Raw genomic sequence first — 26862 nt, 5'->3', positions numbered from 1 at the left:
AAATCCCAAAATGCATTTCATATTAAGAGCCCACAGTGTGCTGAGGTTATATATTTATTGAGCGTAGAAGGATTTTTATTGATAATTATTCTTACAAGCATTTATACAAGAAATTTGGTATTCAATAAAATCTTGAGGGCGGCATGGTGGTGTAGTGGTTAGCGCTGTCGCCTCACAGCAAGAAGGTCCGGGTTCGAGCCCTGGGGCCGGCGAGGGCCTTTCTGTGTGGAGTTTGCATGTTCCCCCCCGTGTCCGCGTGGGTTTCCTCCGGGTGCTCCGGTTTCCCCCACAGTCCAAAGACATGCAGGTTAGGTTAACTGGTGACTCTAAATTGAGCGTAGGTGTGAAAGTGAGTGTGAATGGTTGTCTGTGTCTATGGTGGGGTTTACATTAGACCGTATCAGCGGATCATCAGATTAACGTTTTTAGAACGATTAGTGTGCACACAGCAACACCAATACACGGATACGCTCGGCTCCGCAGGCATCCTGCGCTCCAAATCACTCCACCCTGAACAGCGAGTGCCCTCTGGAGGGTGCGCACTCCAGCCCTGCGCAGCTCACAGAGCGCGCGAGTGAAGCGCACGAGCAGTGATTCGGGACTGAGCCGCTGTGTGTGTGATCTCAGTGCATATCACTTACTACTTGCAAGTGGAAGGATGGCAAGCCTAAAGACAATCATAACTACACAATGGGCAGTATTTGCATCAGTATTTGCAGTATTTTCATACTTTTATACTCTTTAATGAAAGGTGATACAAGGCGGAAGTCGGCGCCGTTTTTCAGCAGTCGCGTCACATGACCAACGCCAGCGAATCAGGAAGGTGGATGTCACAGTGACGTTGTCCAATGAGACGCCAGCTAGAGCTCAGCACAGCGTATCCGCGTATTCTGAATGTTTACACAGCACCGGAGCTGACACGATCTAGATTGAATACGTGGACGCTGGCGGATTCCCGTTTCCCGGCGTTTCCAGGCGGTTTAATGTAAACAGACAGTGCATCCGCGAAGAAAACGAGACAGATACGGTCTAATGTAAACTTGGCCTATGTGTCAGCCCTGTGATGACCTGGCGACTTGTCCAGGGTGTACCCCGCCTTTCGCCCGTAGTCAGCTGGGATAGGCTCCAGCTCGCCTGCGACCCTGTAGAACAGGATAAAGCGGCTACAGATAATGAGACGAGATCTTGAAGTTTTTTGGGGGGAAATGTTCATGTCCTACTTGTGCTACTGAGTGTGTGTATAAAATTAAACCTTGACTAATCAGCTTCAAGTCATACAAATTGTAATGAGTTAAGGCAGTTTTATGGATTTCAGTTGCACGGATATTTCAAGAAACTCTTGTGAAACTCAGTCATTTTATATATTAATGCTGTTAATGAAAAAAAAATTATTCCACAAAATCGAGTCATGCATGAGCTGATAGTCCGCTATAATCCGTGTACGACGAGAGTGAGTGGAATAACTGTTTGTTTTATTCTCTCCACATTCACTGGGTTTTGAGAAACGGAGCATTTTTATTTTTTGCAAATTTAATAAATAAAGACTTCTCATCTCATTATCTGTAGCCGCTTTATCCTTCTACAGGGTCGCAGGCGAGCTGGAGCCTATCCCAGCTGACTACGGGCGAAAGGCGGGGTTCACCCTGGACAAGTCGCCAGGTCATCACAGGGCCGACACATAGACACAGACAACCATTCACACTCACATTCACACCTACGCTCAATTTAGAGTCACCAGTTAACCTAACCTGCATGTCTTTGGACTGTGGGGGAAACCGGAGCACCCGGAGGAAACCCACGCGGACACGGGGAGAACATGCAAACTCCACACAGAAAGGCCCTCACCGGCCCCGGGGCTCGAACCCAGGACCTTCTTGCTGTGAGGCGACGGCGCTAACCACTACACCACCGTGCCGCCTAAATAAAGACTTTTATACAAAATATCAGACAAAATCATTTCTGCTCAGGTGGACTTCTTAAAAACCTAGCGATGGTGGCACGAATTGATTTTATTATTATTATTAGCTCATCCAGCTGACAGGTGATGAGTTTATACCATCATGTGTTGTCCGGCATCCCTCCAGTCATTAATCCTTAATGAGCAGTTCAACAAAAATTACTGCTTCTCGGTCAATTCTTCGCCATTTTGGATTCTTTCTGGTAAATAGGTCGGTATTCCTAGGGTGGATATCGCTTCTGTATATAGCTTTTATATAGCTTGCAAAATTTATTGCGCAAGGTGGCCCACTTTAGCTCATTCCTTCTGGACTAGACGGGGCCGGAGTGAGCTACGCCGTCACTGATGTGTGTGTTGTTTTTTTTTTGTCTAAAGTGCCGTCTTGCTGTCGTGCCGAGGTATAGAGATCTTGCAGTCACGTGACCGGAATGTAAACAGCCACCATCTTGTCGGTCAAAAACACTGCTGAATATTGCTGCACTCGTGTACAAAATGGATAAATTTAAACCGACGGACTACACGGCTCATTTTTCTAATGAACAGATAACTAGATATATGTCTAAAATAAACGACCTACAGTTTAGTGACCCTTATCGATTACCGGACGGAGTTTTCACGACCGTGTCAGTGGATATTGAACTGCCAGAGGTGGAATACCCAGACGTGTATAATTACCTCATTAACTTTCCCTCGCTGTTCAGTGGTGAAGCACTGCGTGCTTATAAATCTCTGGACAGTTATCTTTACAGAAATTCAGGATTTGTCAGCCGCCCTCAGATGTGGCATCTTGTAAACAAGAAAATAACAATCCTCATTGGACGGGTAAGTCACTTAAGTATTGAGACCCCGCTGGTCTCGCTATCTCGTCCGGAATGTTGTGCATGCGATGGAAATCGCTACAGACCGTCATTTTCTGCTGGAAACCAATGTCCAGTAAGTCCATACGGTTGTAGTGGATATTGAAGTCTGGTACAGACGAACAACATGCAAAAATACACACAAAAAACATAAACGTGCACAGGTAGGGAGAGCTTGTAGCCTCAGCATCCCCATCATGCGCTGCCATATCCACTATTATGGTTGAATATTTTATATTATCAGTTAGATCAAGTATCAGTAGTCTATCACTATTACTGTATATATGGTATACCTGATAGCAGCAATCCATTTTGCACGCCTGTCAGGGTCCCGTGGCAGCCTACTGTCAAGTGTATGTGAGCATCATGGGTTTCCCACACTTGAAAGGGAAGGACTCGGACACAGGATTCCACTCGTCTTATGTTTTATTGGTTTTCAGTGGAGTTGACGTTGTAGTAGAATTGTATATAGTAGGGTTTTCCAGAAGAAAAGGTAGAAGCAGAAGTAGAAGGTGGAAATATGGCGTTTGACCGACAAGGTGGTGTCTGTTTACAATCTGGATCGGATGTGACGTCACATGCAAGTGCTCCATAGTATAGCTTTAGACATTTATTTAACTCTTCCTTGGACATTTATAGTTCTGTAATTTTTTAAAAACGTCTTTGAGCTTTTGAACCAGTGTAAAAAAAAAAAAAAAAAAAAATTCCACAAATTTTAATGCTTAAAGATGGAGAATGTAAACAAACCGGCGAAATGACAGGAGCAATCTGTGAAAAATGCTGTAGTAATATTAATTCTTGAAAAATAAAAAAGATACGTTTTTACCATGAAATACTTTCATTCCATTCCATATTTTGTTGCCTTTTTTTTTTTTTTTTTTTGTATTTTTGGGGTTTTGTTTTCGAGTCGAGTTTTTATTTCATCCTCTGTTGGTTCAGCAACACGCGCTGCCATTTTGTTTTTCTCTACTCATGGTATATGAGCTGATATCCTAGTAGTAGAGTAGCCAATCAGAGCGCACGATTGCTCATATCCAGTGAATGTGGAGAGAATGAATAAATTATATCTATACATTTCCTTTAAAACCATAAGTCCAACATAAATCCATAAATTAAGACAAATCAGACCATTCAATAAAGACAATAAAGAATGTGACTATAAAAGGCTCTAAACCAATTCCGTTTGCTGTGGCATTGTTTTTTAATACTTTAACGCTTTATTAGAGTATTAAGTAACGATAAGTGAGCGAGCTGATATGTCTCTAGCTGCAGTTTGCTTTTCAGGTGCTGTTACTCAGTTAAATAATGTATATTGTTATTGCTATCAAGATTCTCAGTCAAAATAACTTTCATTTCTATGTCTGACAGTCTATTTTTGCCTTTTATGGTCTTTTGTGGGCGTCACTGAATGCAACTCAGCTGTGCCATGAGATACACCCAGTAATTTACTGGTGATTGGCAGTCAGCAACATCTCTCTCTCTCTCTCTCACACACCACACACACACACACACACACACGCGCACACAAATAAAATCAGCATTTTGGAAACTACTTTAAATTTTTACTCAATTTTTCACTTTAAAATTTAACTTTTACTTCCTCTCTGTGTGTGTGTGTGTGTGTGTACGTACACGTGTATGCATATGTAGAAGCCCCTATTCCGTGATAAGGAAGGCGAGCTGCTGTATTTCGGGGACGTGTGCGCCGGGCCTGGAGGATTCTCGGAGTATGTTCTCTGGCGTAAACGTTGGCATGCGAAAGGCTTCGGCATGACTTTGAAAGGAGCCAATGATTTTAAACTGGAGGATTTCTACTCCGCCCCCAGTGAACTCTTCGAACCTTACTATGGTGACGTTTTACCTTTTTATACATGCCATCTTGATCATGTGGAGTAATTTGTTTAAAAATAAAATTGCCTACCATTTTTACCAAATCACTGAAAATCACCTACTGCAGCTTTAAGAAATCTGAAAAATATCTTCTTTCTTCATCTTCTTTCCTGACCCTACGGTGTGACACAGGTGAAGGTGGGATTAACGGTGATGGTGATATCACACGCCCTGAGAACATTAGTGCATTTCGTAACTTCGTCCTGGAGAGCACAGAGAAGCGAGGCGTCCACTTCCTCATGGCTGATGGAGTGAGTTTACTGACCTGCCTGCTGCGATTACTGGAAATGTAGTGATGGTGTTTATTGGGTGCATTATGGAGCTTGGTGGAAATGTGAGTAGTGGTGTGTTTAATAACGCAGGGTTTCTCAGTGGAGGGGCAGGAGAACCTGCAGGAGATCCTGAGCAAGCAGCTTCTCCTCTGCCAGTTCCTCACGGCCTTATCCGTCGTCCGAACAGGTCCCTTCTTTTGTCATACCTTGTCTTTTTGTCCCGTGGAATTTCTAGGTTATATATTTCTCTGATGTCCGACTGAATAATGATTTTGCGTTGTTGCTGCTTACATCCTCCACTGTGTGTGTGTGTGTGTGTGTGTGTGTGTGTGTGTGTGTGTGTGTTTTGTGTCCATGTATTTTTAGGAGGCCACTTTGTGTGTAAGACGTTTGACCTGTTCACACCCTTCAGTGTGGGTCTGATCTATCTGCTGTATCTGTGCTTCGAGAGAGTGTCGCTCTTCAAACCCGTCACCAGCAGACCTGCCAACTCTGAGAGGTGTGTGTGTGTGGTTTTCCTCAGCAATGAAAATAACAAAGGGGGCACGTCATCTTTTTATCATATCAGATTTTTTACTCATTCAGCCATTGTAATATTTATTTGTTTATGTATGTATGTTTCAGATTTATTTATTTAGTAGCGTTTTTTTAAAATGTATTGTTTTTAATTATTTAACCAGTGTGCGTTTTTTTTATCATTTTTATTTACTTACAGTTTTTACTTATTTATCCAGAGTAATGTTTATTTACTCATAATAATGGTTTGTTTATTTGCCCATAATAATAATTTATCCATAATATTTTTATTTACCTGTAATATTAATATAGGTAAATAAGTATTTATTTATCCATAGTAATGTTTTGTTTCTTTACTCATAATATTGCTTTATTTGTCCACACTGTTTTGTTTATTTGACCATGATGTTTTTATTTATTTATCCACAGTAATATTTTGTTTGTTTACTTATAATATAGTTTTTATTTACCTGTAATATTAATTTGGGTAAATAAGTATTATTACAAGTAAATAAAACAATGTTATGGGTAAACAAACGAAACATTACTGTGGATAAATAACAATGCTTATTTACCCACATTACTGAGGATAAATAAATTACATTAATGTGGGTAAATAAGCATTATTTATCCACAGTAATGTTTCGTTTCCCCATAATATTGCTTTTATTTATCCATGATGTTTTTATTTACCCATATATTAATATGGGTTTTATTTATGCACCCATAATAATTATTATAATTTATTTATTTTTTTAACTTATTTACCCATATTAATGTTATTTATTTATCCATAGTTTTGTCTGTTTACCCATAATATTGTTTTTATTTACTGGTAATTTTAATATGGATAAACAAGCATTATTACGGGTAAATAAAAACAATGTTACAAAACATTCCTGTGGTTAAATAAATAACATTTAATATGGGTAAATAAGTATTATTTATCCACAGTAATGTTTTTTGTTTACTCATTGTTTTTATTTGCCCATAATAATGCTTATTTACCCATATTAATGTTAATTTATCCAAATAACTCTTTTTATTTCCTTGCACATTTACTATTTGTTTGTTTGCCTGTAGTAATGTTGCTAATACTTAGTTTAATTATACCTTTATTAGGGATGCAGTTTTGCTTCAGTGTATTTACAGTGGCATGCAAAAGTTTGTGCACCCTTGCTTAAAATGTCTTCCTGTGAATAGTTAAGTGAGCAGAAGATAAACTGATCACCGAAAAGCATAACGTTAAAGATGGCACATTTTTTTCAGCATTTTATACAAGAGTTGTGTATTATTTTTGTTTTGTGCAACTGTAGAGTGAAAAAAAGGAAAGGGACGCCATGCAAAAGTTTGGGCACCCCAATGCATTTGAGTTCTAGGGTAACTTTTACCGAGGTTCCAGACTTTAATTAGCTTATTGAGCTGTGGCTTGTTCACATTCATCGTTAGAAAAGGTCAGGTGATGCAGATTTCAAAGCTGTATAAATGATCTGAGTCCTCAAACTTGTCCCTAAAAAAACAGCCATGGGCTCCTCTAAGCAACTCCCTCGCATTCTGAAAAATAAAATAATTGATGCTCACAGAGCAGGAGAAGGTGACAGGAAGATGGAAGGCAGAGTGTTTTCAGGTAGCTGTCTCTTCAGTTCGTGATGTTATTAAGAAATGGCAGTTAACAGGAACAGTTAACAGGAGGTCAAGGTGAGGTCTGGAAAACCAAGAAAACTTTCTGAAAGAACTGCTCGTTGGATTGCTAGAAAGGCAAATAAAAACCCTTGTTTGACTGCAAAAGCCCTTCAGGAAAATGTAGCCGACTCTGGAGTGGTGGTGCACTCAGCGACACCTGAACAAACATGACCTTCATGGTAGAGTCAGCAGAAGAAAACCTTTCCTGCATGCTAGACACAAAATTCAGTGTCTGAAGTTTGCAAATGGACATCTAAACAAGCCTGATGCATTTTGGAAACAAGTCAAAATAAAACTTTTTGGCCACAATGTGCAAAGGTATGTTTGGAGGAAAAAGCGTGCTGAATTCCAGGAAAAGAACATCTCTCCAACTGTTAAGCATGGGAGTGGATTGATCGTGGGCTTGTGTTGCAGCCAGTGGCACAGGGAACATTTTCATTGGATTTGAATAAATACCAGCAAGTTGACGTTAAAAAGACGATGGATCCTACAAGAAGATAATGATCTGAAACGCACCTCAAAATCTACAATGGAATACCTCAAGAGGCACAAGCTGAAGGTTTTGCCATGGCCCTCACAGTCCCCTGACCTAAACATCGTTGAAAATCTGTGGATGGATCTCAGAAGAGCAGTGCATGCAAGACAGCCCAAGAATTAGAAGCAAGGACGAATGAGCAAAAATCCCCCAAGGAAGAATTGAAGGACTCTTAGCTGGCTACAAAAAGCGTTTACAAGCTGTGATACTTGTCAAAGGGGGTGTTACTAAGTACTGACCATGTCAGGTGCCCAAACTTTTGCTTCAGGCCTTTTTTTTTTCGCTCATCCAGCCATAGGGCAGGCCGGATGAGCTTATGCAAACACGCGTCATCACCTGTCCACAATTTACAAAAATTGCTACTCCTACAGGATTGATTGGATTTTTATCAAACTCGTATGGAATGTTCCCCAGGTTGGTATGAATAAAAGTTGTCAAGACGGTGGCGCCACCTGTCATATTTACGACTTTATGGGCGTCTGAAATTTTTGGGTGACTCATCACATTAAACGCTACTCTTCATAAACTGCTGGGACGTTTTCACTGAAACTTACCCAGAAGACTCCTAAAGACATTTTCCAACAAGAATTGTTCACCAGGTGGCGCCACCTGTTAGGGATGCAGCTACACAGGCGTCACGTACAATTTCACGAAAGTTGCTGCTCCTCCTACAGGAGTGATCAGATTTTGATCAAACTCGTATGGAATGTTCCCCAGGGCGGTGTGTATAAAAGTTGTCAAGACAGTGATGCCACCTGCCATATTTAACATTATTATTATTATTATTATTATTATTATTATTATTATATAGCATTTTTATAGTGCCATATACACTATCTGCCCTATGGCGCTTCACCACAATAATACAGTTTAAAAAATCTTATGTTTAAACATTAAACAAAAGATTATCACAATACTTAAATTACAAAAAAGCTTTCTTAAAAAGAAATGTCTTAACTCTTGATTTGAATGATGTTATTGAATCGCTTATCTTTGTGTCGGCAGGCAGGGCATTCCAGAGCTTTGGTGCAGCAACTGAAAATGCCCTGTCGCCATAGGTCCTTTGATTAGACCTTGGGATGGTCAAGAGGCATTGGCCAGCAGACCTTAGATTGCGACTAGGTTGATAAGGACTCAATAGATCACTAAGATATGCAGGAGCTAAATTATTTAAAGACTTATAAGCTAATAATAATATTTTAAATATTTATAATAATTTTATTATTATTATATTTTAAAAATAATTAATTTCACATTTTATGGGTGTTTTTTTTGAAAATTTTGGGTGACTCATCACACCAAACGCTACTGTTTGTAAACTGCTGGGACGTTTTCACTGAAACTCAACCAGAAGACTCTAAAGACATTTTCCAAAAGGAATTGTTCACTAGGTGGCGCCACCTGCCATGGATGCGGCTACAGAGGGGTCACATGCAATTTCACAAAAATCGCTACTCTTCCTACAGGACTGATCGGATTTCAAGCTCACACAACAGCAGGAGCTGGTATGAGCTCCAATTCCGTTGAGGCTATTTTTTTGGAATTTTGTACTCATAAATGATGGAAATAAAAATGTAATCTTGCCAAAAATATTAAAGAAAATGTCATCTTTTTATTAACTTTATCCTTTTTGCTGCAGTTCATTTTCTGCTCACTTAATGTGTAATTCCACTCAGACCACATACCTTGCTTTTTTTTTTTTAATTTTATATATACACTTATTTCAAAATTAACTAATGAAACTGAAATATGTAGTAAATTACATGCATTTATTAGATCATAAATTAGGTAATTTAAATTAGCTGAGATGATATCATGATGTACATCATTTGAACAGTGAAATTCATTTTGTGTGTGTGTGTGTGTGTGTGTAGGTACGTGGTGTGTAAGAGTCTGAAGCCAGGCTCTGATGCAGTCAGGGATTACCTGTTCAAGGTGAACCTGAAGCTGAATCACCTCAGGCACTCGGAGAGAGACGTTACAGACGTGGTGCCTCTGGAGATCATCAAAGGAGACACAGACTTCTACCAGTACATGGTGGACTCCAATGAGCGGTAGGACATCCTGCGCGTATGCACGTGTACCTCACATAGCCATGTCCACTATATGACCAAAAGTTTGTGGACCTCTGATTTATCACAGCCGTATGTGGGTCTTTCACAATCAAGATTCCTTTATTGTCACTGCACCGTGCAGGACAGTGAAATTGAACTCTGTTACCACAGAGTTGTTGAGAACGTGTGGTTTGCAGAGATGCCAACATGCACGATTTATGGATTTGAAGCACAATTACGGTGCTAAGCGTAGACTTGAAAATAATGTTTTTGCCCGTGTATCGATCAAATATTTTCATACATTCAGACTTTTCCACGTGTCATCGTTTACACTGATTCGGATAATTCTGGGAATTTCTGTCTCCTTATGTTAGCTGCGCTGTGATTGGCCAAGAGGTGACCTGATTCATGTTCTCAGCGAATCACAGCGCATGTTAAATGCAGTGCTCAGAAATGTGCAGTAGTGATGCGTAGTCGTCTTCCTGGAAGCAAGCGGTCTTCGTTGGTCGTGTTTTCCAGAACTGAAACTTTTGATTTCTCTCTCAGACTAGTGTCTGGTGTGAAGTGAAGACAGTCAGAACAGAAGTACGCTGGAGAAAGCAAAATCAGCTATGTACAACAAATGATCTCAGTAACTTCAGCATGCTCAGGGTAATTAAATGTTGTATGGATGGACATCTTTCAGTATTGACTTTAGTAAGTCCAGTCCAGTATTAGACTGGTGCACAGTTCAGAAAGTAAATACAGGATTAATTTTGTTGTTATTGAAAGACCTTTTACATAAATCATTTGTCTTTTACTCTGGCTTTTGTTTGAATGAATGAATGAACCCTTTATTGTCACTGTTACCAGTGAAATTGACCATCAACCTGTCCTTACAGAGGGGGAACAGGACAGGAAGACAGGGATAAAAGAAAAAGAAACACAGTAGTAACATGAGGGGAAAAAAAGAACACCCCCCCCACTATGCTCCTATCAGGAGTACAGTGTGGGAGCATTTAAAAACCTCCGCACAAGCACACAATAACACAAGTACACTTTAAAACATGGGACTTGAGACGGGGAAAGGGGGGAAGGAGGGGGCAATCGGGGGTGGGGGTAGGAGGGGAGGGGTGGGGGTAGGAGGGGGTGGGGGGGAAGGGGGTAGGAGGGGAGGGGTGGGGGTAGGAGGGGGTGGGGGGGAAGGGGGTAGGAGGGGAGGAGGTAGAGGTAACCCAGTGCAAGCAAGCAGCCATCCGCTCCTGCAGCCATGCAAGCAGCGCTGGTCACGCACCCGCTTGTCACACTGGGGGTGAAAAACGGCGACCGCGGAAAATTGGGGAAGGAATGCGAAGAGCGAGTGTGTCTCCCAGCAGTGACCTTCTGGGGGAAATGTTGCCCCAGCAACGGCCTTGATCAAGGCCAGTTGTTGATTAGGATGAAATTACTGAAACACTGTACGACTGTACAAGCTCCGTTCTCTGAACCCCTTTTATCTGAACATCCTCTGAGTTAGACAAACCTTTTTTCCAGAGAGTTTGGATAACTGAGCTTGTACTGTATCAGGGTTCTAACTAGGCCTTTTCAGCGTATCGGGCCGATATGCAGTGTTTCCTTACCGCTACGCCCACAATATTGCCAACATGCTTGTGAAAGTTTCCACTGCACTAATAAAAAGGCTTGCCAATCTTGAAAGTGTGTTGTTTTTGTTTAATTTTCTCTTGTTATTCCCACACGGTGGTGACGGCGCGCCGCTATGTGAACGTTCTACATTGGGACATGGTCCACTCCCCATCCATGTAAGTGCCCAGTGCAGAGCTGCCTGAGCAGTTCCGTGTGGAGATCATTACTGATCATGCTAGTCCAGTTTACCGCCTTCCTTATGCTGTGTTCGCAGTGAAGTGCCATCTCTGTTAAGAGACGCTTCCACGCCATGCACGTAATACGCACCGGTCCCTGGCAATTTTTTTTTGATGCAACATGGTGCACTGAAACCGTCGGAGTAACGGTCAGTACGGGGGAAGGGATGATGTGGGTCAGATCTGGATCATCATGGATTGTAACTGAATGGCTGAAGCTGAAAACTGGTTGTTTTATTCTTATTCCATAAATGTCACTAGTATAGTTGAATATTAATTATAATAAATATTCAATCAAAAGCAATCACAGCTACTTTTGGCCCCTCAAAAAAATCTCATTAATATTACCAGAAAAGAGTGACTTTCAGGGAGGCCTGCGAGTGCCAGGAAATACACAAGAATGCATCTCTGAGCATGTCGAACCTGTGATCTTTCCTGAGCATGTAGAACTGCTGGCCATTATGACTGGTGCCACTACGCTGATATTTTGGTCTAGTTAGAACCCTGTTGTACTGTAAACCCTGCGTTTATTTTCCTCAAAATGGCCGAGATTGCATCTCTGAGCTTCCCTGAAATCTGGTTTCTGGGGGCCTCAGCAGCCCCCAGACCCCCGGTGTAATAGGAAGCCTCGCTGTGCTCAGAGATGCTGCTCTTTTCATTTGTCACTGTTGGCGTCTCTGGGTTTGCCCATGGACGTGGGTTGACCTAAACTTTTTGCCATATATTCACATGCTTGGTCAGGGGTGTGGTGCTTTTAAATTAGGCAACTAGTTTTCTATTTGGAAACAGAACAAACTAAATTAGTTGGAAAATGACCTTGTGCTTATAAGAGAAGGAAATCTGATTTGCAGTGCTATGGCTGATTATAGCGCGCGCGCTCTTTTTTTTTTTTTTTTCTCTCTCACTCTCTCACACACACACACGTGCGCGCGTGCTCTCTCTCTCTCTCTCTCTCTCTCTCTCTCTCACACACACTGGCTCTCTCGCTCACTGGATTTTCTTGTTTTTGTCTTCCAGTTATTGCTCTGTGCAGATCAAAGCTCTCGCTAAAATCCATGCCTATGTGAGAGACTCGTAAGTCACCTCTTTTTCATTTATTTATTTATTTATTTAGTCTTTTCTTGGTTTGTTTGGGGTTTTTTTTTTTTTTTCTTCACATTGACCTTCCCTTGTGTGTACACGTTTTTCATCTGGGATTTACTCCCTTGGAACAGGACGCTGTCCGAACCAAGACAAGCCGATATCCGCAAGGAGTGTCTCAGACTATGGGGGGTATGGAATGATGAAAAAACACACACACTACTGTGTTTAAAAATGTTCAGTAATCCAAGTCATGATGATCATCTCATAGCATTAAATAATAATATAATGAAGTTGTATAAAGCATATCTGTGCTGAAATTGTCCGATTTCACACATCTTCTGTCTGTCTGCAGATTCCTGATCAAGTCCGAGTCGCACCTTCTTCCTCAGACCCCAAATCCAAGTTCTACGAGCTCATAAATGTGAGTGTGCACTGATATATATTTTTTTTCTTTATACCAACAGGCTTATATTGGATTATATTCCATATAACAATATTGTGATGGTTTTCTAATATATGATGGAGATAATGATATTCTGGAATGAAAATTCCAGCCACTAATCATCAGAAAGGGCAAACTGGGATGAAAACCAAAACTGACTATCGTAAAAATGTTTTTGGAGAGTCGTAATGTCTATATAGCCAGGAGCTCATGAATGTAAGCTGCATCTACATTGTACATTTCTGAAAAAGAGCATTTAGTATGAAGCTCAATAATGCGCTCTATTAGCCAAGGAAATGTAGTGTCCTGGACAACAGGAAGCAGTTAGTCATCCAAGGTAGTGAAATTTCCTTTTTTTTTTTTTGTTACATGTTGCACTTTGGCACTGTCATTTGTCATTAATAAACTGCGTGAAGATGGTGTGTGCGCGCGCGCTGGCAAGGTTCTTGTTTTGTTGTAGTTGTCATGGAAGTCTGTAACTCAAAAGTAGCCAAAAAATATACTTAGACAAAATAAGTTTCCTTAAACACACTTATTGTACAGACCCAATACAAGCGTGAGTGAATCCCAAAAAAACACTCAAGTCTGAACTCTTTTTTTTTTTTTTTTTTTTTTTTTTTAATAAACAGTTTTTAAGTTGGATCCCTTTTTGGGAGACCTGCCCAAGGACCACCCTAAAACAAAATGGCGGCTCATTGTTGTAAAATTACTTTTTGATTGAAATGCAGACTTCTGATTGGCTAAAACATTTCCTGCTATTTTTCAAAAGAAAACAGGCATAGAGTTTTTGTTGAAAATTCTGATGTCTATAATTATAACACAAAGAACAATATTCATTTCATCTCATTATCTGTAGCCGCTTTATCCTGTTCTACAGGGTCGCAGGCAAGCTGGAGCCTATCCCAGCTGACTACAGGCGAAAGGCGGGGTACACCCTGGACAAGTCGCCAGGTCATCACAGGGCTGACACATAGACACAGACAACCATTCACACCTACGCTCAATTTAGAGTCACCAGTTAACCTAACCTGCATGTCTTTGGACTGTGGGGGAAACCGGAGCACCCGGAGGAAACCCACGCGGACACAGGGAGAACATGCAAACTCCGCACAGAAAGGCCCTCGCTGGCCACGGGGCTCGAACCCGGACCTTCTTGCTGTGAGGCGACAGCGCTAACCACTACACCACCGTGCCACCAACAATATTCATATCGTGAAAATAAACTCAAAATCGGGACACAGAACATTTGCTTTTTCAGCTGCCGTGTTACATAATATTCTGCCCAACTATATTAAGAACTCTGAGACTATGAAGAAATTTAGAACTAACTATTGGAAACACCTTTTCTGGAATTTAGATACAAATTTTATTCATTATCAATAATTTTTTTTCTTACTATAGGGTCATTCCATGTCAATTCACACACCCTCCCCAGTGACACCTCTTCAATTTGCCTGATATTTATTTTATTAGTGCCTTATGATGTCAAAAGAAAGAATCCAAAATTTTAGCTTCCTAGCTGGAACGGTTTTTGAATTTTGGCCCTTCAGAAGTTTGGGTGCCACGCCCACTTTTGGGGTCCGGGAATTGTACACTTAATTTGCAAGCATTTTTGGAGACCCATATCTTTTGTTCTAAGGGGAATATAAACCTGTAAATTGCTATATCTATGTATTCTGGCCATGTCTATCAGATTCTGCACCTAAAAATAGCACAAGTTTACTAACTTTAGAGATATTAATCCCTTAAAAGTGGATTTTTTTTAATGACACAATTTTTTTTTTTTGACATTTCAGGGGTCCATATCTTGGAAAGCTTTTGTGTTGATAGGGTTTAAACTGATTTATCATCATATTTGGGAACTCTACTGTGTACTTGGAGAGTTTCAGGGCACTCAGAGGTTTGGTGGGGGTACAGGAGGGCCACAAATATGGCTTCGGGACAAAATTACCATTTGGTACGTCCTACTTCAGGCCATTAGTTGGCCATGTGGGCACATGGTGACTGGAATGAGCCTTTAACCCTATCAACAGACACCTTTTATCAAACTTTTAAGTCAATAAAAACTTTGATTATCCAACTCCTTCAATATAAACTAAGCATTTGTATATGGTACTATTTTTGCATATTTTCTGAAAAATCCTAAGTCCGGAAAGTAGGTCAACTATTGTTTTGACTGCCTGTTCATGTTTAAGGTAGTAAAAGCACACCCATATAGTGATTTTAATCTATGGGAAGATTATTTATACCCAATACCCCATTAGTTATATTGACAATTACAAGGGATAAACCCTTTCCCGGCTGTTTCACGATGCTGTGTTTTTTTTTTTTTTTTTGTTTTTTTTTTGTTTTTTTTTTTTTACATTTGACACCTTTCCCTGTATCCAACCAAACTCTGACCACTATACACTTAATAGTTAAATGCATCTTTCAAACAGGAAAGGGAAAGATGCAAACAAGGGGATGATCCCAAGAAAAACATCCTGGTTGCTTTACTACATTTGTTCTGACATCCGATCTGGAAGTTAAACCTAGACTCATCAGGGTTTTTTTTTCAAGAAAAGGGGAAGGGGCCCCGAGCCACTCATGTGGGGAAAATCAGCATATCAATTAGTAAAAAGGGGAAATACAGTACTAATTGATATGCTAATTTTCCCCACATGAGTGGCTCGGGGCCCCTTCCCCTTTTCTTGAAAAAAAACCCCTGATGAGTCTAGGTTTAACTTCCAGATCGGATGTCAGAACAAATGTAGTAAAGCAACCAGGATGTTTTTCTTGGGATCATCCCCTTGTTTGCATCTTTCCCTTTCCTGTTTGAAAGATGCATTTAACTATTAAGTGTATAATGGTCAGAGTTTGGTTGGATACAGGGAAAGGTGTCAAATGTAAAAAAAAAAAAACAAAAAAAAAAAACAGCATCGTGAAACAGCCAGGAAAGGGTTTATCCCTTGTAATTGTCAATATAACTAATGGGGTATTGGGTATAAATAATCTTCCCATAGATTAAAATCACTATATGGGTGTGCTTTTACTACCTTAAACATGAACAGGCAGTCAAAACAATAGTTGACCTACTTTCCGGACTTAGGATTTTTCAGAAAATATGCAAAAACAGTACCATATACAAATGCTTAGTTTATATTGAAGGAGTTGGATAATCAAAGTTTTTATTGACTTAAAAGTTTGATAAAAGGTGTCTGTTGATAGGGTTAAAGGCTCATTCCAGTCACCATGTGCCCACATGGCCAACTAATGGCCTGAAGTAGGACGTACCAAATGGTAATTTTGTCCCGAAGCCATATTTGTGGCCCTCCTGTACCCCCACCAAACCTCTGAGTGCCCTGAAACTCTCTAAGTACACAGTAGAGTTCCCAAATATGATGATAAATCAGTTTAAACCCTATCAACACAAAAACTTTCCAAGATATGGACCCCTGAAATGTCAAAAAAAAAATTGTCATTAAAAAAAATCCACTTTTAAGGGATTAATATCTCTAAAGTTAGTAAACTTGTGCTATTTTTAGGTGCAGAATCTGATAGACATGGCCAGAATACATAGATATAGCAATTTACAGGTTTATATTCCCCTTAGAACAAAAGATATGGGTCTCCAAAAATGCTTGCAAATTAAGTGTACAATTCCCGGACCCCAAAAGTGGGCGTGGCACCCAAACTTTGAAGGGCCAAAATTCAAAAACCGTTCCAGCTAGGAAGCTAAAATTTTGGATTCTTTCTTTTGACATCATAAGGCACTAATAAAATAAATATCAGGCAAATTGAAGAGGTGTCACTGGGGACGTTTTGGGCATTTGTGTGAATTGACATGGAATGACCCTATATTGTATATTACTTATTTTATATTAGTTATATATTTTACAAATTTAATAATGTAGATATAGATTATTAGCATAGATTTATACACATCTCCAGTGGAAAATCACCGTCAGGTGAGCGTCTCTTGTGTTTTAATAAAGCTATCCATCCCCCCCAAAAAATCAGAAATTAATGGACCAAAAATAGACATTTAGAGTTTTGAGCATCAGGGTAAAGGCGGCTTCTTGTAGGTCACAGTTCTGCACCTCGAAGGCTTAAAAGTAACACATCACTGAAATCGGTCCATCCTTTGTGTTTAAACATAAAAGCCAGAATTTAGTGGGTTTCACTTTATATTGGTGACACCAAGCGTGACTAATGACAGTGGTGCTTGAATGCGCTGTGTATAAGTGACTCAAACTTTTAATTCTCTTCAAAACAGTATCACTGATATTTATACACCACCTCATTTTTTCACCATGAAAAAAATATGAGGAAAATCATTGATTTTTAGGAAGGATACAAAATTTTCCTCAGTGATCTGATCTTTCGCGGGCAGCTACACAGCAGAGCGTTCCGCCAGTTTTACTGGAAAATCAAGTCAACATGAGAGATTCGACCACTAAGTGGGAATCCTGAGTTTCAAGCTGATCGAACCAACAGTGAGCGAGCTGGAAGCAACAACAAAACACGGACCAGTGACGAAGATCGCTAAAACGCCCAAGATGGTGCCGTCCGTGAGTTTGGTGTATTGCATTACACAACATTTAAACGCTTAAAGTAAAAGCTCATCACAATGGCGCACAAAATTAACAATATATTCTGTAAATGTTATTTATTCTTGAATCGACACTAGTTTCATGTAGATTAAACACTTTTTTTAAATGTCTTTTAAAGGCCAAACGAAAACATGCTGTTCTCTCATACAAACGTATGGGAGGTTCATCAGCGCAGCGGCGCGCTGTCAAGTGTACCGTAAGGGCGGGCTGCTAGCGGGCTCCGGGGGCATGCTCTCCTGGAAAATTATTGAAATTAAAGACTTCAAATGGTGCGTTCTGGTGGCATGTAGGACTGATTTAGGTACAATTCACCATAATTAAACTTGCTGTTTTTCACCTTGTCAAATATGCAAGGGGCAAAATGAGATTTGAAATGAAAACACTAGAAACAGTCAATTCAGAGAAATATTTATTTTATTGCACCACAAAAAAATGCATAATATTGAACAATATAGCAGCTGAAATCAGAATATTAACAGTACAGCGGTCAACTACAGACCTGCAACCCAACAGGTAAAAGTCCCACACAAAAGCCTGCAGTATAGTACCAGGAACAGAATCGACCTCAAATCACGCAGCAGCGCCATAGTGACCAGCGCCGAGAGCGTGGTTTTATGTCTGGTTGTGAATGGCAGTCAGTGCACGCAGCGAAACCTTTTATTTTCATTTCTGGGTTGAGTACCAGGATCATCTAGACCTATATATTACAGTATCTTCCTATTTCAATAGTGATTCCTCATTTTCAGAGGGGAATAGGAGATATTTAGATGTGGAAAATATTCTGTACTGTTCAATTTATGGTGAATACATTTGTTCTGTGCTGACAATCATTGCCAGTAAATGATTTGTCAAATGTTAGATTGGACACTTGTAGGCCTATTGAAATTATTATTATTATTAATTTATTTTTCCCAGTCAGAATGGTCTAATATCTTGTTTTTGCTGAAGAGTTTTGTGGCCTGAAGTTTCATTACAAAGGTGTAAAACAATACATAGAGCTACTGTATTGAGATCACTCTCCGACCTGACTGCAGAGAACTCACTCTGTGTGTGTGTGTGTGTGTGTGTGTGTGTGTGTGTGTGTCAGGGATCGGATGTCGACAGCTTCAACTCGCGGCCCACAGCCCTCAACCCCAAGACTCTGGACAAACTTCAGCACGTATTGGACCACCGGTGCATCGTTGGTGGGGGAGAACAGATTTTTCTCCTGGGGCTTGGGGTGAGATTGCGTGACCCTACAGTGGTGCTTAAAAGTTTGTGAACCCTTTAGAATTTTCTATATTTCTGCATAAATATGACCTAAAACATCAGATTTTCACACAAGTCCTAAAAGTAGATAAAGAGAACCCAGTTAAACAAATGAGACAAAAATATTATACTTGGTCATTTATTTATTGAGGGAAATGATCCAATATTACATATCTGTGAGTGACAAAAGTATGTGAACCTCTAGGATTAGCAGTTAATTTGAAGGTGAAATTAGAGTCAGGTGTTTTCAATCAATGGGATGACAATCAGGTGTGAGTGGGCACCCTGTTTTATTTAAAGAACAGGGATCTATCAAAGTCTGATCTTCACAACACATGTTTGTGGAAGTGTATCATGGCACAAACAAAGGAGATTTCTGAGGACCTCAGAAAAAGCGTTGTTGATGCTCATCAGGCTGGAAAAGGTCACAAAACCATCTCTAAAGAGTTTGGACTCCACCAATCCACAGTCAGACAGATTGTGTACAAATGGAGGAAATTCAAAACCATTGTTACCCTCCCCAGGAGTGGTCGACCAACAAAGATCACTCCAAGAGCAAGGTGTGTAATAGTCGGCGAAGTCACAAAGGACCCCAGGGTAACTTCTAAGCAACTGAAGGCCTCTCTCACATTGGCTAATGTTAATGAGTCCACCATCAGGAGAACACTGAACAACAATGGTGTGCATGGCAGGGTTGCAAGGAGAAAGCCACTGCTCTCCAAAAAGAACATTGCTGCTCGTCTGCAGTTTGCTAAAGATCACGTGGACAAGCCAGAAGGCTATTGGAAAAATGTTTTGTGGACGGATGAGACCAAAATAGAACTTTTTGGTTTAAATGAGAAGCGTTATGTTTGGAGAAAGGAAAACACTGCATTCCAGCATAAGAACCTTATCCCATCTGTGAAACATGGTGGTGGTAGTCTCATGGTTTGGGCCTGTTTTGCTGCATCTGGGCCAGGACGGCTTGACATCATTGATGGAACAATGAATTCTGAATTATACCAGCGAATTCTAAAGGAAAATGTCAGGACATCTGTCCATGAACTGAATCTCAAGAAGGTGGGTCATGCAGCAAGACAACGACCCTAGGCTCACAAGTCGTTCTACCAAAGAATGGTTAAAGAAGAATAAAGTGAATATTTTGGAATGGCCAAGTCAAAGTCCTGACCTTAATCCAATGGAAATGTTGTGGAAGGACCTGAAGCGAGCAGTTCATGTGAGGAAACCCACCAACATCCCAGAGTTGAAGCTGTTCTGTACGGAGGAACGGACTAAAATTCCTCCAAGCCGGTGTGCAGGACTGATCAACAGTTACCGCAAACGTTTAGTTGCAGTTATTGCTGCACAAGGGGGTCACACCAGATACTGAAAGCAAAGGTTCACATACTTTTGCCACTCACAGATCTGTAATATTGGATCATTTTCCTCAATAAATAAATGACCAAGTATAATATTTTTGTCTCATTTGTTTAACTGGGTTCTTTATCTACTTTTAGGACTTGTGTGAAAATCTGATGATGTTTTAGGACATATTTATGCAGAAATATAGAAAATTCTAAAGGGTTCACAAAGTTTCAAGCACCACACTGTGTGTGTGTGAGATGATCTAGTGTCCACAAACTATTGGCCATATAGTGTATCTGTACCTGTGTATATTTACATCTGAATTGAGCACAGCCTAAATCTGAAAGTTTTATTTTAGATGTGAGTTTAATTTGGGCGCTGTGCCCGTGGGAAAACTCGAAACCAGTATGCTCTGTATATTCTGCCTCAGACAGTTCCTCAACCTCAGCTACATCTCTCATTACATTACATTTGTACAGTAATTTCTTCCCACTAGAGATGTGATATTTTATTTTTTTTTTAAATCCCTGTCACAGGTATTATTTTTAGTCCCCCCCCCCCCCCCCCAAATAAATAAATAAATAAATATTAGTCTAATTTAAACCTCCACTACCAGGCAGTTAGTAAGGATGCTCTGATTGCATCACACAGCCCTGTGATACACGTTCATGTTACTAATCATGGTCTTTGTTAGTTTCTTCTTGTCTGACTGAAATTGTTCCATTGTGTGTGTGTAGAAATCTCAGATCTACACATGGGATGGCAAATCCCCCGTGCGCTGGAGGAAGCTGGAGAACTTTAAACTGGAGTTGCCCAGAGACACTGTGCTGAGTGTGGAGATTGTGCAGGAGCTGAAAGGAGAGGTTAGCTGTTGTTTCTTTGATCTACCAGAGTTTGAAGGTAGCGTGGTGGATGTAGCCATGCAGTAATGTTGTGTCTGCAGGGTAAAGCCCAGCGTAGGATCAACGCCGTTCATGTCCTGGATGCTCTGGTTCTCAATGGCACCGACGTCAGAGAGCAGCACTTCAACCAGAGGTCCGTTTTCACATCAGATACACTCTGCATTTCCGTTTTCCTTTTACTGGTCAATTTCCACCCATCCATCATCGTCAGTGATCCATCAGCGTGGTCATGGGGAAAGCTGGAGCCAGTCCCAGCTGATACTGGGCGAGAGGCAGGTTCACCCTGGGCAGGTCGCTAATCTATCACAGGGCTAATACAGAGATAAATGACCATTCACACACACAGTCACACCTCGGGGCAAGTTAGAGTAGCCATTTGACGGCCTCTGCATGTCTCTGGATGGACTGTGGGAGGAAACCAGAGCACCTGGAGGAAACCCACACAAGGGCATGAGAACATACAAACTCCACACAGAAAGGCCCCAGTCAACCACAAAGTTCAAACCCAGATCCTTCTTGCTGTGAGACGACAGTGCTAACCACTGCGCCACCATGCTGCTTGGTCATTTCACAATATTTATTTAAAATTCATTTGTTTAAAAAACAGTTCAAATGACATCATACAGTTACAGCATACTGACTTTGTGGCAACAGTTAGAGGAAGGTCCATATATGGGTGTGAAGGTCAAGTGTCCACATACTTTTGGCTCAGTAATGTTTTATGTGTTTATAATAAAGTCCATGTTCTGCTTCAAAACATGGAATGTACAACCTTTTTAATCTTACCTCGTCTATCTTCTTACATAATCAAGTTGTGTAAGGAGCCAGTTTAAGAAGCACCGCGGTAAAAACAGTCAGTCTATTTAAAGTTATCTAGTGCTGCATTCAACTAGAGTGTGGCCTCCTCAAACTCAAGTTCCTCAGAGTTTCACAAGTGACATCAAAACAACATGGCGGCTCACAGCATCAGCAGTAAACCAAGTATTACTTATTACCTTTAAATGCGTTATGTACTTCCATTCTGGATCCATCCTCATACACACACATTCGCTTGTTAAATCTGTAACACTGACTAAAGAGCTTGCTGTTTTGAGGAGGAAAATATCACTCCCTCATCTATGCGCCTTCATTACTTTTAGAGGTGGTGGTGTTCGTCCGTCATTTGCAACGAGGACCGAGAGCATCATTTGTGACAAGCGAGACGATGTGAATGATTTACTGATGAGTTGATGTGGAGGGGCGGTGGGTTCTCTGATGGCTGATGAGACCAATATGAGCATGGAACTTCCTTTGGCAGATTGGGCACACAAAGATGGAGTGAGCTGGCTGTGAAGAGTTGGATGATCATCTCTTCCTGCCTTGTCTCTTCAGTTGTGCATCTCGGATTCTTCTCTCTTCATAAGCCAGACAGCCTTGGTGGATTGCAGAGCGCCATGACGAGCGTTGTTCAGCAACCTGCTCCCAGTTGTCAGGATTTATTCCCATGTCTTTTGAGTGACACTTTCAAGCTGTCCTTGAAGCACTTCTTTGGTCCTCCACGCGTTCTCTTATCTCCGAACAGCTCACCGTAGAAAAGTTTCTTGGGCAGACGACACTCATCCATGTGTGTTAGGTGGCCAGCCCACCGAAGTTGTGCTTTCTTGAGCATGGTGTGCACACTGATGGAATTTGTTCGACCCAAGACTTCTGTGTCAGGTATTTTGTCCCACCAGGTGATCCTGAGGAGTTTTCGGAGACAGTTGAGATGGAAGCGATTGTTTGCGTGCATGACATTCAAAGGTGGTCCATGTTTCACGTGCATACAGAAGTGATGTCAGTACTACTGCATTGTAGACTCTTAGCTTGGTGTCTAGCTTGATGCCGCGTCTCTCCCAGACCGAGTTTCTCAGGCACCCAAAGGCAGCGCTGGCTTTCAAGATTCTCAGATCGACTTAATCATCGATGTTCGCTAAGCAGTTGATGGTACTGCCAAGGTATATGAATCTACGTTTTTCAGGGATTCTCTGTTAACCATGATGTTGGGCTCTTCATACTGATCTGCTGGAGAGGGCTGGTAAAGGACTTCTTCGTGCTTATGGCTAGAGAAGTTTTACGTCTCTGATGTGTGACGTCATGTTGTCTTGACAACCAAGTAATATCATAAACCATATTCAACGCTTATTCTCCATTGGGTAGAGTGACGTAATACACGTAGGATAAGCGATATGCTAACAATATTGCATGCTATCAAACCAAATGAATGAAACCTGCTAGAAGGGAATAGAGCACCTTTTTATTCCATGGAAAAAGTGTCCTGTATGGATACTAATTCCCGATATTTCACTCTGATGACGTCACTCCCAGTGTTTTCCCGCTGACTAGATGCGCGATGTCGAAATGGCGAACCGGTTCAACATTAAAATTCTTCTGATTAACTTGTGCCTTTTTTTTTGGTGGATGTCCATATAATATAAAGAACATTATTACACGGTGGAGCGACGATATGAAGTTTATCTTGTCATGCTGCAAACATTTTCACTCATTCGCTTCACTCACTTGTGAATAATGTTCACCACTCGAAAATGAGCTTTTGTGCAACTGTAAACCATAATATTTGTACTGTATATTCACTACATTCATTGTTTTTGTCTGTGTTGTAGGATTCAGATGGCTGAGAAGTTTGTGAAGGCTGTATCTAAACCCAGTCGACCCGACATGAACCCGATACGGTAATCTGTTTTTCTGCTCGTGTCTGTACGTACACTTTCTTCTTTTCCCAACAAAATACCTACTTCGAGGGCAGTATGCCCAAAATCATAGTATTTCATATTAATAATGGTGTTATAGTATTTGATTTGAAGCACTGTTCAAAAATTAGCCAGCCAGCTTCGCAAACCGGTATTTATATTAATATTATTACCGGTATGTTTAAAGTATTCTTCCGAGCTCTGTGTGTTTCTAAACAGCCGGTTGTTTTCCAGAGTAAAGGAGGTGTATCGGTTAGAGGAGATGGACAAGATCTTTGTAAGGTGAGTAACTCTGCGAGGTCGTGTCCTCGACTTGTCTGCAACCTTCAGCGCGTGATGCAGGTTTGATGTTCCTCAGATTGGAGATGAAGGTGACGAAGAGTTCAGGTGGAATGCCACGGCTGTCCTACACGGGCCGAGACGATCGCCACTTCCTGCCCAGCGGCCTTTACATCATCAAAACGGTCAGAGGTGAGAGAAGTGTGCTGTGTGTTGGCATTGTGTGTTAGTGTACTGGCGTATATTAGAACTTTTTGGTGTGTGTTAATTTCAGATCCGTGGACGATGGCATTCAGTAAGAGCTCGAAGATGAAATTCTTTTACAATAAACAGACAAAACAGTCCACCTACGTCATGGATCCGAGCGCCATCGCACCTTTTCAGTACGTTCCAAAAACCTGCACCACGATATATATTTTGGGTAACGCGCTATTTTCTGAAATCTCATTTTCCTCATCAGGTCAGAAGTCTGATGTTGCTGAGGTTCAGTTTTAACGGACACATTTACACATGCAAACTTTAATGCAATAGAGATTTTATTTGGTTTTTAATCAGAACAATGAAAACCTGGAGTGGTGTGACCCCTACTCCAGAAAATAAGACGATATGGATTGGATTCTGAACAACTTTAACTAAAAATTCTGCTTATTTCTTTTTCTCCGCTCTCTTTCCTCAGGGTGTGTCATCATGAAAGGTTGTTTTGGGCCTGGGAAGAAGGGGTCAGAGTTCATGACTCTCAGAGCCGCGTGGATCCTCAGAAACTCTCCAAAGACAACGTGCTGTCCTTTATCCGGAAACACTGTCATCAGTGGGAGAGCCGTGACAGCGTGTGAAGCCACTGGTCACCAGCAGAGGGCACTGTAGTTTTCAGAAGAGGAAGTGTAGCTTGTAGTCACACGATTTTCATTCTGTGCTCAATTTAAAACCACAGAATTAAAGTTTGTTATTTTACAGCCAGTTAGCTTTATACAGTATTTACAGGGAATATAGAAGGACACAGTGCTTAGGCTTCATAAATTAGATACACTAATCCAGTGCATGATGATAGGACTCGACATTTCCTCTTCTGTGCGTTCGGTTGGCACCGCCCCCTTTTTTTGGTTTTGTTTGCTTGTAAATGTTGTTTGAATGAGCCAGGTGAGGTGTGTGTGTTATTTTTATGGGCTTCATTTGAGCTTGTCGGTAACCTCAATAATAAAACTCTGGGAGGGTTTTCTTCCTCTCTTAAACAACCTGGATCTCTGTGTCCTTGACTTGGGTGGCAGTCTGGATGAAATCACAAGTACTGACCGATGGATCAGTCTGTCCGTCTATCTATCCATCCATTCATCCATCCATCAGTCTATCCATCATCCATCCATCAGTCTGTTTGTCCATCCATCCATCCACCAATTTATCCATCAGTCTGTCTTTTTTTTCTGTCCAAACAGAGAAGTGAAACTGTCCACAGTCAAATGAAAAAGCAAGGTGATCATCAGAATGAGAGGAAGAGAGAGAGAGAGAGAGAGAAACAAAGACTGAGAGGGAGAGAAGTATGAAAAATACAAATGAGAACAAGAGAGGGGGATTTTCCACCAGGCATATGGGGCTCGTCTTTAATTTCGTCCACTGGATCTGGGGGAGAGAGAAAGAGAGAGAATCTTAGTGTGAACACAGCTAGGCTAAATACCCTCTCTGGAAGTCTGTTATACAGTTCCCATGTTAAACCGTTTTAAAGGGTTTAAAAAATTAGCACCAGTGGGCTAATATTAGCACTTAGGTCAAAGTGTGGAGCTCAAAGTATACTCTTAAAGGGAAAAACAAATCTGGGGAGCTTTTTTTTTATTTTCCTTTAGAGAATCCTTAAGGATTCAATATGGAACCCAAGAACAAATGGTTTCCCTTTCAGAGAGACAAGAAAACCTTAAATATCCAAAAAAAAAAAAGCAGTAGTGTGGTGGTGGTGTCGTCATAATCATCATGGTTGCTATAAATTCCTGTTAAACACAGAATGGAGAACAAAAACATAAGTAAACTGACTGACTGAAAAATACCTTAATCGTATATTTTGGAGCTCAGTGTGGATGTGGAGTGTTAATAATAACCTACAGCAGCTGGTGATAAATAAAAACCATTGTTTCTCTGGATAACAATAAGGAAAAGACTCATTCAGTATCATGCTAGCTGAATGGAATATATCTGATCGACCACAAAAATAAGGCAGCCATTATTATTATTATTATACATCCACACACACACACACACAGTTTTTCTGTCTGTTGGTATATTTTTCTCTTGTAATCAGAGTGGAACCATCAGGGCCTTCCAGTCCTTCAGAGAAGCCCAAACCTAACATTTCAAATGTTATATTCAATTTCTTTCATTCTTTAATTTCTTTCATTCTTTCATAATTTCATTATAATTATGCTCTTCTGATTCTAACGTGGCCTCATTTTCTGTCAAATGTGCTTCAGAAATGAAAGGGTTACTGTCCTGAAAACATTAAAATCGAGTGATCCAATGAGATTGTTTGTTTGTTGTCTCTCGGCTGAGCAGAGTTTAGAGCTGCTCACTCATCGGTTAGGACTTCATTGCTGGGACAGAAGGCCGTGGCAGTGTCTGTTTATGTAGGAAGTGACAGATGAATTAACCAATCAGATTTTGA

The 26862-nt window shown here is 40.8% G+C and overlaps 1 protein-coding gene across 2 annotated transcripts in view; it reads left to right on the top strand.

Annotated features, from left to right (window-relative positions):
* The window catches only part of cmtr1 (cap methyltransferase 1), a 39712-nt gene extending 14262 nt beyond the window's left edge, over positions 1-25450 (top strand). For both annotated transcript variants that reach the window (XM_060938570.1, XM_060938569.1), the window contains exons 9-24: positions 4465-4663; positions 4837-4955; positions 5067-5163; positions 5343-5475; positions 9585-9764; positions 12620-12676; positions 12817-12874; positions 13038-13106; positions 18807-18938; positions 21049-21174; positions 21255-21346; positions 23853-23921; positions 24174-24221; positions 24298-24410; positions 24493-24601; positions 24895-25450. In XM_060938570.1, coding sequence (XP_060794553.1) covers positions 4465-4663; positions 4837-4955; positions 5067-5163; positions 5343-5475; positions 9585-9764; positions 12620-12676; positions 12817-12874; positions 13038-13106; positions 18807-18938; positions 21049-21174; positions 21255-21346; positions 23853-23921; positions 24174-24221; positions 24298-24410; positions 24493-24601; positions 24895-25051 — 1758 coding nt within the window. In that variant the 3' untranslated portion in view covers positions 25052-25450. The remainder of the gene's footprint in view (positions 1-4464; positions 4664-4836; positions 4956-5066; positions 5164-5342; positions 5476-9584; positions 9765-12619; positions 12677-12816; positions 12875-13037; positions 13107-18806; positions 18939-21048; positions 21175-21254; positions 21347-23852; positions 23922-24173; positions 24222-24297; positions 24411-24492; positions 24602-24894) is intronic.
* Positions 25451-26862: the final 1412 nt, after the last annotated feature.

This window comes from Neoarius graeffei, chromosome 13 (assembly GCF_027579695.1).
Source record: "Neoarius graeffei isolate fNeoGra1 chromosome 13, fNeoGra1.pri, whole genome shotgun sequence".
Lineage (NCBI taxonomy): Eukaryota > Metazoa > Chordata > Actinopteri > Siluriformes > Ariidae > Neoarius > Neoarius graeffei.
This window is presented reverse-complemented; position numbering and strand designations above follow the sequence as displayed.